Source organism: Leuciscus leuciscus (assembly GCF_965113295.1).
Source record: "Leuciscus leuciscus genome assembly, chromosome: 10".
NCBI lineage: Eukaryota > Metazoa > Chordata > Actinopteri > Cypriniformes > Leuciscidae > Leuciscus > Leuciscus leuciscus.
The window spans coordinates 38,617,435-38,629,581 of NC_138734.1; the positions used below are offsets into that span (position 1 = coordinate 38,617,435).

The 12,147-nt window shown below is 36.0% G+C and overlaps 1 protein-coding gene across 1 annotated transcript; it reads left to right on the plus strand.

Annotated features, from left to right (window-relative positions):
- Positions 1 to 8,852: 8,852 nt before the first annotated feature.
- On the plus strand, positions 8,853 to 12,106 carry LOC309507744 (ras-related and estrogen-regulated growth inhibitor-like protein). The gene is made up of 4 exons (XM_082182095.1): positions 8,853 to 8,998; positions 9,131 to 9,184; positions 9,267 to 9,343; positions 10,274 to 12,106. Exons 1-4 carry the CDS (start codon positions 8,926 to 8,928, stop codon positions 10,697 to 10,699), a joined length of 630 nt encoding a protein of 209 aa, XP_082038221.1. The 5' UTR covers positions 8,853 to 8,925; the 3' UTR covers positions 10,700 to 12,106.
- Positions 12,107 to 12,147: the final 41 nt, after the last annotated feature.

A 12,147-nucleotide genomic window follows, 5' to 3' on the forward strand; every position in this document is an offset into this window, starting at 1 on the left:
ATATATATATCTATATATATAGTTTCAATTAGCTATCACAACTTAAAATTTCGCAATAGAATAACTCTCCCAGATTTAATTTGCTGAGATAACTCAAATATAAAAATAATGTCACTTAATATAACTTCACATTTTAAGTTTACTAACCTTAGAAATTTAGAATGTTTTTGCACTGCAGTGACAAAGTGTTCAATAGTCATACAATTATGCACTGAAAAAAATTATTTACAGTATTTAAAGGAACCGTATTTGTGACCAAAAATGGTACTGCAATCACTTTCAAATGACTGTAGAGCGGTGTATCCCCTCCCCCTCCCCCCTGACTCGAGGTTGCCAGATAGGCTGCAGGATCCAGCAGGAACGTCGGCTGCTACAAGGAGCTTCCAATGGCAAGTGACGAGTCCTACACAGTAAGTATTTTTTCGGACTTTGTCACGACGTATTTCGGATTCATAACGAGGTCTTTTAGGTTTCGTAACGTTAGACATTTTTTATCCGACACGTTTGTAGCTGCAGCTGTGGTAACTAGAGCAGAGCTGGCAACCCGGATGCCGAAACACTACTCACTTCGTGATTGGTAGATAGGTGGAGGGTGGAGCATCAGGCCAAAACACAACATGACAACATCAACATCAGTTGAGGGCTGCAACTTCACTTTTAAATGACAATTTCCTGGCCGGACTACTGTTGTCAGTGATATAAGTATTTGAAATGAACATGATTTCTTAATGTCTATAGTGACATATCAGGGCCATTTTATGATTAATTGAAATACATTTCTTACATACGGTTCCTTTAAGTCAAAAATATTATATAAAATCACTGAATCAAACGATGAAATATTGAATACTGAAGTAGTATTTTTTTGTAAAAACATACTCCAATAATCTTTGTTTTATTTACAACTTCGAAAAACGTTTATTTATTATTTTTTATTAAGTATAGCTCCTTAAAGTAAAAACTGTAGGATACCCCCAACATCATTGATTGAGCCACTTTTGTTGGGTGGGGCTAGTTGAAAATAATTAACATATTTTTTAATGACGATCTTTTGCATACTGAATTTTGCCTTAAGCTTGACATGATATCACACGGCAATAACAAACAGGTATTAACTCATATTTCCACATGGCATGTCTGCAAGACAACCATGAACCAACTGTAAAATAGCAGAGTGGTTTGAATTAAAAAAAAGAGAGATGAGAAAAAATTGAGTTTCAGCGGCCTTTGTTCAGAAAGAGCCAAACACATTCCTTTGAAGATTATCCTATTGGCTACTGAAGAAATGGCATTAAATCACTCACAGTTCAAGGTGAGCAGTTCAGTGGGAGGTTCCTTAAGAAAATCCATCCAGCTGAATAATTGACGTGTCTGAAAACCATCCATGAATATGCAAGAAGGGAATCAAAGTGTCTCAACCTCTCTCTTCCACCGGGATTCCTCTGGGATTCAACAGCACATCTGGGTTGCAGAGGAAGAAACACTTATTGTAGAGCGCTGAAGACCTCTGCCTCACCATGAAGGGTATTACTGAAATAAAATCTAATCAAATATAATGTGCTAAGGCTGATAGCAAGATATCGAGGAATTCAGATGAAGCCAACTATGATTCGACATACACATCTGCTAAATGTTCTATATATTGTAATCATTATGATCACAGCTTGTAATAACTGCTTTAATGAGATCATTGTTTCTGCCTAAATGAATACATGATAGCTAACTCAATTACTTATTACGCATTATCTAAGAACTGTACATTTCTGGACATATGGACGTTACTTGGACACAGTCAACTCTGATAACAAATTACTCTAAATTGTAAAGTAGAAACATGCATTTTTTGTAAAGTTGCTTTGAAACGATATATATTGTGAAAAGCGCTATACAAATAAATATAAATTGAATTGAATGTGAATATATGTGTGCCACTGCTTATAATAAGCATGCAGCAGTTTTAACCAGCATGTTGACCTATTTGACTAGTTTAATATGCAAAAATATTTAAAAGCATCTGTTTAAAAGCAATTATAATCAATATTTATTTATTTTTTTGCATAAATTTGTAAGACACATTAAATAAATTCAAAATGTAAAATCATCAATTACTGATGGCAATTTTATAATTTCTTGTGTTTCCCTCACATTTGGATATGCGTGTCACAGTTGCAAAACTGATTCTCTCCGATTGTGTGACTTTAAATAAATTGAACATAATAATGTTTCATGCATACAAGAAGCTGTAAGTAATTAGAGTCGCTCTTTTGGACAGTTCATCTGTATGAGGAATTGCAAATTTAATGTAAATTTCAGACAGGCCTTCTACAAGAATGATCTAATCCCACACCTTTACTCACACAGTATGCTATAAGCTTGAATCAGGAAAGATTGGAATTATCAAACATGGTAGAGGGTTTAGATTATTAGTCCATGAAGAGGTTAATTTGCATAAACACACACAGAGACTCAGCTGCTTTACTTTACATGAATAAATGCACAATAAGTGGAGGTTTAGGAGTATTGGGTTTGTAACTATGAAACTTCATGCAAAATCCACCAACTGTGAATCATTAGTCTGATGTCTGGTATAAAATGTAATGCCCAACATTTTCTCAAATGTTGTTTTATTACAACTGATGCTCTCAAGTAAAATTACATGAAATATAAAATGGACAAATCATCTTTTTTTAGGTGTTTGAGTTTGCATGCATGAGACTTTGTAAAAAAAAAAAAAAAAAAAAAATCTTGTGAATAACCCATAGACCAAGGAACGATCTTTGGGGGGAAAAAAGTATTTGAAGTTGATTTTTTAGTTTGGCTCGCGTCCCATTCGATTACATGGAGAGGGCAGGGTTTATGACCGATACTGCAGCCAGCCACCAGGGGGCAATAGAAATGCTTTGGCTGCACTTTTCAGGACATGTGCGGCACACAAGGTGGAACTTAAGTTTAAATAACTATTGCCAGGTTTATGTTCCGTTCCATAGATATCATATAATAAAGGGATGTCTCGTCCGCGTTGCTGGCCAATGGAGGTCGACGTCCGCACAAGGCGGCCATCTTGCCACAGGGAGCTCGCTCACTCGTAACATTGTGTTTTAATGGTGCATGTACTTTTAAATAACCATAACTTGCTCAATTTTCTACCGATTTTCAAACGATTTGGTTTGTTATAAACGTCAGAGATGTAGTTATGATACTGCATACATGTGAATAATTAAGAAAATCTGCAATTTCAACATGTTCCAGCGTTCAGAATTATAGCCACGTTAATAACGTTTGTAAGAAACCAAACCGTTTTTAAATCCGTCAAGATTTCAGCGAGATAAAAGGATTTGTGTTCGTGCTGATCACTCACCTTACTTCAGATACCACAGAGCTCGCCAGAAAGCTTCCCTGTGGCAAGATGGCCGCCGGCGATGCCGTTCGAGACTCCGCCTTAAGACGTCTAGCCTTATATGGATATCTATGTTCCGTTCTAGGTACTCTTATCTGTTTTGCTTCCTTAAGTTCCTGTTTACTTGCTCTGTTTACTTTCGGTTTCCTTGGTTACATATAAGTGTCACCTGTGTCTAGTTTGGTTTCCTTTGTTCTAACCCAGTATTTGTAGCCCTGTGTTTTAGTTGTTCTTTGTCGGTTCTCATTTAAGCATGTTTGCGTTATCCTTCCAGTGATATCCTGCGTGTGCCTTTTGGATTATTAATAAAGACTTGTAACTCCGAATTGTTTGTTACTCAAACGTCTATAGCATATATGAGGGCTGAACTACAATATTTATAGTAAAATAATATATATTGTTTAATAATTTCTTTATATATTTTTTTAATAAAATGCATATTTATCACATTAATATTAACGATGAACAATAATGATAATAATAATTAACACAATATATATCTACATTATAAGTGTTAAGTTCAGCCTTCACCTAAAGTTGATTCATAGATGCACACATGTATTTCATAAAGAGTAAAAGTAAATTACACTAGCTCACATGTGCAGGATATATGATGTTTCTAAGACACTCCTGCAGTATTTCACATGTGTGGCAATTATAGCAAATATAACCCCTGACAGCTCAGAAATTGAGGAACTGACCCTAGGGTACATATAATATTATCTACTATATTCCCTTTGGTGCCACCAGCATACAATATATCTATTTCATTTCATAAGACATTAAAACATTGTCCTAAGAGAATGGTAATGGCCTTCCACGCTGTGCTCTTCTAACCCTGCAGCGAGAGGGCAGAACAGAGAACCACATTTTACTGTCTGTCAAGCATGTAATGAGCTGTCACATTGTCTGTGTGCTTATATGGCCCATTTCTTGACATTGCTTTGACTTTTCCAGATTTGTTTTAAAATATAGATGGCTAAAAACGGAAACATTCAACAATTCAGGTGAGACTAAGCTGTGGATCACTCAAATTAGGTTGATAATGTTTTTTATGAGGTCAGTATGGACTTAATAACATGAGTAAGTATAATTTCTCTTTTAGATTAAAAAGTTACAATTGCATGTAAAAAACAAAATCGCAATTAAATAGCTTTAAAAATCTAACAATAAAAATTATGTATAAAAAACAAAATGAAGGGATGTTACATTAATAATAAATTGCTAATTAGCTATGATGAATAATTAACAAGCACCATGTTTTGACCGATTCCATATGTTAGCCTTAATTACTCATAACTATAATCCATTCATGGTTTAAAAACATGAAACATGTAATCAATAAAAAAAGCAACTGTAATCTGACTATGAGCATTTTAAAATGAAACAGATTACATGTAATCACTGCCTATATTTACTCATAAGAGTAATAGTTTATAGTACCTTACTACAGTATAAGGTACTAATATGCACCTTTTAGGGGAAGATATAAGGTACAAAGTTGTCCGAGGGGACTGTCCCAAAGACAAGCTGATGTACCCTTAATGGAAAATTTGGCTACACTTTATTTTAAGGTGTCATTACTGAGTAATATGAATCAACATATAGGCTAATATTAATTCCTGGTACATGTGAGAAACTGCACACTTCAGTCACGGATGACATGAATCACACACACCAGCTCAGTCAGGGTGGTACAGCAGGGGGTCTTCAGGATCAGGGGAAGTTTATGAGGACCCCCTAACCAAAAGTTTCTACACAGGCACTATTAGTACATCCCATCAAGTCGGATTACTGGCATGGGAGCAGGAGAACTCGGGACGGCAGAGACATGCAGATGATCAGCTGAGTGTATGTGTGACACGTTTGGAATACAGCAAAAAATAAACATTTCTTGAACCGAATCAGCATATTAGAATGATTCCTGAAGGATCATGTGACACTGAAGACTGGAGTAATGATGCTGAAAATTCAGCTTTGCATCACTGGAATAAATTACGTTTTACAGTCTTCTTTTAAAAAACATTTTTTTAAATCTTACCGACCCCTGAACTTCTCAAAAATAGTGTATATCAATCCTCCAGAATAATATGCACATCAAAATAACTATGCTTTACTATAGACAATAAATGCAAAAACACCATTTAGAGACTCCATATGTATAACTATTTGTAAATCGCTGACTGTTGAGTTTCATGTCGGTGAAGTTGTTGACGTACCGTACACCTCTGCCAGCACTATTACTATTTCTATTTGACAAATAAATTCAGCCTGGGTGAGCAAGAAACAGCTGCACGTCTCTGCTGTCCTGAGTTCTGCTTCCATGCCAGGCTGTAACCTGATGGGACGCTGTAAATAGTGCCTGTGTAGAAACCTTTCCAACATTGATAATAATAAGAAACATTATAATTGTCTGAGCACCAAATCAGTATCATGCTGGAGTAATGATTATGAAAATTCAGCTTTGCATCACAGAAATAAATTATACTTAAAGCATATATTCAAATAAAAAACAGTTATTTCAAATTGTTATAATATTTCACAATATTATTGTTTTTACTGTATTTTTGATCAAATAAATGCAGCCTTTGTAAGCATAAGATCATCGTTAAGGATCCCAGCCACTCAAACAATAGCCTGTTCTACTGCTGTACCACATCTTTAGGGTCAATAAATCAATCGTGGATCTGCTTCCTTCAGGCCACTCATATCTTTATTGAGGACACAGCACGGCTGCCACACACAAACTATAAACTCGATGAGCACCTTCATCAGTATGCCACTGCTTAGCATACAAATGCTTATTATTATTCATTCAAAATTTTGTTTGCATATATTTATCCCTACGCAATTTAGACAGAGCAGATTCAGAGTGCTATTTTAGAATAAATATAATGTATCATTATTATCAATTTAGTATTTTAATTGACTTTTGGTAATATTATTTAGGGACATATATTGATGAATTTGATGGAGAGATTCTTTTTCTATTGTCTTGTACACAGAAAAATGACACAAAAACAAAAACACTTCTCGCCTTAGAGTTGCACTGTTTTAACTAATTTAATCTAAATTCTAATTCTAAATGCCAATTCTGTCATGGTGACTGTCAAATTGTTTTGATCATACTGAACTCTAGTGGCCAGATATGGACAATACATTTTATTTTGTATTTCATTTTTACCTTTCCATAATGATTTTATCAAACTAAAAAATGTCAGTGGTGATCCACAGATCATTTAAGTGTATCATGAAACAACACACATTTATATTAGTTCAAACTTCAGTGGGCTTTTTCAGTGCATTTATTTGCATGGTACAATTAATAGGGTAAAGTTATTTAAATAAGTACATAACTTTAAAGTCGGCATGAAACAGAACATCAAACTGAAACAGCTTCACGAACTTCTAGAAAATAATTAGGGTGGGGCCTGATTTTGTCCACCAGGAATTCATTGGATCATTGTGGTTTGCTATTGCTGTGATCTCACGTGAGTGACAGGTTGACTCACTTTCACGACAGTAAACACATCATCAGAGAAGAGGAGTGATTTTGTTGGAAGTGAGAGGAGAAGTTATTTTGATTAAAGATTACAAGGGAACATTCATTTTAAAACAAGTAATGATGTGCATGGATAAATCATAATAAGCACAGCAATCTTCCATAAAAAAATTAAAATAAACTGTCCATTTTGATTTCATGGTGACTTTAAAACCAGTTCACACCAAGAATGAAGACAATAATGCTAATAATGCCCACTGATGTTATGTCTCTGCCACTTTAAATGCTTGATCTCGTTAATGTTGGTGGATTCTGATTGGCCTTCAATGTTTTTGTCATTCATCAGCCAAAAAAAAAAAAAAAAAAAAAAGTTCTGAAAATGAATCCAACGATTTTGGTCCTCTGTGTCGTTATTGTTATAGTTATGGTGTGGATTTCACTATTTTCTTTTCAAAGATTAAAAAATAAGTTATGGTTATCGTTCTTGTTGTGAATGGGCCTTAAATTCACCATGAAAAAAATTGAATCAAAATAACTTCCCCTCCCTCTTGCAGTGAATCTCTTCTCTGATGACCTATTTACTGGCGTGAGGGCGGGACAACCTGTCAATCACGAGATCCACCAATAGCAAACCATGACCATCCAATCAATTCCTGATGGACAAAATCAAGTCCCGCCCTATATTTTTTTCTTGTTCGAGACGCCATTTCACTCGGATATATGTCACAATAAAACAAAAAACAACAACACAACTTCTGTTTCCTGCCTTGGCTATAATAACACATTGAACATTTCAATCATATTACCCAGGGGAAAAATATTTTTATTGTATTCCCTTTTTATCCACAGTAATATCCTCCTGAGACCCAGAAAAAAAAAATGTTTTGAATTTAGTTTTTTTAAATGTCATCTCATTGTTTAGAGCTTAAGAAACAAATGGTAAAAAAAAAAAAAACATTTTTGAAAATGATATTTTATTCATATGTTATGCTATGTCCTCTGTTGTGGACACCAGGACTCAGTTGTTTAAAAAATAAAATGACATGAAATGATATGTATAGGCAAAAACAATGGAAATTTTTTTTTCAATCACCAATAAATGCTGGGGTTTCAGGATTTATGGTCATGTATGAAATCAATGCCCTGTTCTGTAACAGAAAGTCATTTTTTGATTTGAAACCCCATAACGTTTTCCATGAGATGTTGGTTTATGAAATACAATTTGAAAAGTAGTCCGATTTAAATTATAATTACAATATATTATCATATTTCCATAAGAGTGCTACATTTGATCACTAAATTATTGTCAGACATTTTTAAAAACCAAGGACAAGTTGTTTTCATGGTGAAACCTCCAAACATTTGGTAGGCTATCTCTGAAAAGTCCTGAATGTGCTCTTTACAGGACACCCATGTGACATATATGGTGGCAGAGAAATTCACTAAAATATAGCCTAATGTCCACTACAGTGGACAAAAGTCTATTCCTGGGTCCCAGGAGGATATTAAAGTAGGCTTACTATAGCTAGCTAAAACAAAAATATGATGCTATTTTAGATTTAATTAGTAGAATACACAAACATTATTATAGGCCTGAGACTTTTGATTCAGAACTCTAATACAGTTTATATACAAAAACCTACCAGGTGTTTTCACATAAAAGTAAAAGCAATTGTTTTCTAACCCTCAATAGCCTACTCGCACCACCTTGTGGTCTTAAACAGGTTGAATTTCTGAACGATGTAAACAAAATGACAGCCAAGATATTGACAGTTCCGTTTAAGCAAAGTATGTAAATTCCAGTTATCGTCATTCATTTCTTTTATATCATTCAAGCCAACGGTCATGCAATAGGATATTTGATGTCGTGTTTGTTTTGAGACTTTTCAATTCATGAAACTCACCAGCGGGAACGTCAGCGTCACGGGAGCGAGCACGTTTAAGCTCCGCCTTCTCCTCAACTTTGTTGTCTCTGCGGACGCGCGCCAGATCGGATCACTCGACTCGCAGCATCTTTCTGAAGGACATGACTAGACTAAACGGACAGAGAATGGATGCAAACGTCGTGGTTCTCGGCACAGACAATGTTGGAAAATCTGGTAAGTTTTTATTATTATTATATACTATAATATACATCCATAAAATGCATTTAATTTACTTTAGTCATCTTTTGTAACTTTTTTTTAACATCTTGGCATATAAGCAAATGCTCATACAAGTTTGTTTTGTAGCACTTATCGTCCGATTCCTGACTCGTAGATTCATCGGGGAATATGGGGATATTGGTATGTTGCCCTATTCACTAATACATTATTATTACCTTTAATATTTTTTACATTTTTACTAACTTCAATGCTTTCTCTACAGAGTCCCTTTACACTCACAATGTCGTTGTGGATGGACGAGAGCAAACTCTGAATATATGGGATGCACCATATTCACAGGTGATTCAGTGTTTCAGAAACTGTTGTAAACATTCAAGTGAACTTTTTTGTCAAATATTTAATCTTTTCAGATATCCCCAGTGAAGAAAACAGCATAAACCTCGAAGATGACGCTGGCCTAGTTTGGTCCGGACTCCAGACCAAAAAATTAATAAATTTAGTCCTGGTCTGCTTAGCGCTCACATTGGCATTGGCACATTGGCATTTTAACACCGAAACTAAAGATACAGAACCTAAAGGCATTGGGATATTCACAACCTGATTGGTCAGGAACTTACCAAACGGAACTTACCAAACATCCAAAACAATGTGTGCTGGGCTAAATGCGCCCGTTGTGTTTGCGTAGCCTACATATGATGGTATTTAACCAGCTGAGAACTTGTCAAGGGTATAGGCATCAGAACCGAATCTCCTCGCAGCAGATCTTCATTTGTGTGTGTGTGATGGAGGGATTCCAGCCTGCAGGTTTGACTTCTTTACACATTTTATAAGCTCTTTACAAGTTCTTAGCATGGTCAAAATACCATCATATGTAGGCTAGACACATACCTCAAGCACATTTAGCCCAGCACACAGCATTGTTTTGGATGTTCGGTAAGTTCCATCTCAAAATAGGTGACCTATCAGGTTGTGAACGCATCCCTTTGCCTTTAGGTTCTGTATCTTTAGGTTCGGTGATAAAAACACCAATCTGAATGCTAAGCGGGCCATGACTAAATTGATTTATTTATTGGTCCGGAGGAAATTAACCAAGCGAACCGAACTACAAGTGTGAACACACTCTTAGAAGTAGTTAGGATCTTGTCAGGTTAGGGAAACCATTTGAAAGATTAGGCTGGTATCTACTGTTATCTACTGTTAGTGAATAAAAAATCCTAAATAAACCGTCTGAAATGTTGAATAAATATGCGGTGGTTGTCTTCTCATCAGGACCTGTCCTTCGAGTCCTTGATGTGTGAGAAAAGAGTCCAGTGGGCAGATGGCTTTGTGCTGATCTACAGCATCTGTGACCGAGCCAGTTTCAACGCAGTCTCCAGACTCATCCAAACAATCAAAAGCGCTAAGGACTTTCTGGGCTTTGAGAAGATGCCCATAGTTATTGTGGGAAACAAGAGAGACCTGCACCATCGCCGTACGGTCCTCAGCGAGGAGGGCAGGCTGCTGGCGCTCTCTGCCGACTGTCAGTTTTATGAGGTCTCGGCTGCTGAGAACTACCACAGCGTCCTCATGGTTTTCCACGGGCTGGTGGATCGCATCAGGGAGTCCAGGGTGTCTGTGAAAAAGTTAGCAGGCATCAAGGGCATTGTGAAGAGCATGTCTGCAGTGTTCGCCCGCAAGCGAACGGATTCGTTGTGAAGCTGGTGAGAGCTCTGGAAATAAAGCTTACTATATGTGGTCTGATATGACCTATTTCAAACCATCGAGAGGGACGAACTATTGCTGTGGCTCCTATAAGAGTCCAAGATCTCTTACATGACTACAGATGGACTTTCCACAATGAGATTGTCTTAGTTTGTCTGCTAAAGTGATGGCATCCTTTGAGAATGTGTTGAAAGTGGAGAGTTCTCAATACAATGCTTAAGATGCTATGTGGTAGCAGATTATAGCAATCAAAAGTGGAGTTAATATTCCATAGTATGATCTCATTTGCTTACTTTAAGCAGGAAAGATTTCAGTGCTTCGGCAAATAATCATGACGAGTGTTGGCAACAGGTAAAAACACTCTGGTGATGACGGCCGTGGGAGTCATTCATGATTCAATGCTGTGTTCTAAAAATATAAGCAGACGCAAGACGACGATGTCTTCTGCTACATTTATCAAATACAAAAGTCTCCCACAGTATCATACCGAGGAGTTGTCGTCAGCTCAAGGCCGTCTTGATTGTGTCTATGTGCATTCAGATAACAGCACAATGTGTTTTTCCCCAGCTTCTTTTCTGAGGCTGGTCAAGTGCTTTATGAAGAACAGACCACACTGTGTAAGTGTGCTACAAAATATAATAACTCACATAAAGACTTGAATGCCAATTCACAGAGCAATCATCAGCATATGAATATGCTGTTTTTGTATTGAATACATTGTTACACCAAAATCATGTATTCGATTTCGAAGTATGTTAACTTCAGTTGATGAAAGATTGCCAATAGAAATCTGAAGTGAAACAAATGGAGTGAATACGTGGTGTGCAGCTGACAGATAAATGTGTATTTATTTGTCATATAATTATAGACCACATAGACATTACAAGTATACATGTAAACATTTTGATCTGCTCTTTCATTCTGATATAATGACTAAAGAGGATTAGCTCAGCAAATGTTGTAATTATTCCTGTTATTCATATTAAAATATGGAAAGATTTAGGCTCAAAACAGTCACAGGCTATTTTCTTCAATTATTATGCTGTATGTGTTGCATAAATCATCTAAAAGAACTGAATAACCTTTGCTGTAATGGTTTGCTGTAACTGTTATTACATAAAAAACTGAGGACTTTTTCATCAAGCACATTGTCCACTCAAAAACTTAATGAAAAACTTAAAGGCAGTGATATGGCAACAACAACAAAAAATGTATTATGACGTAAATAATTTATACTGGTACTTAATGGGTCACAACTGTGCAGTTTTTGTTTAATGAACCTGTTGTGTAATGATAAAATCTCATTCCTCACATCTTGGTTTTGCAAGGGAATCTTTTGGAAAAAGTGTATGATCACCAATTGCTGTGACTGTTGATACAATAAAATATCATTGTAAATTAGTCAGGATTTGCCCTGTGTCATTAATGATATTTGCACCATC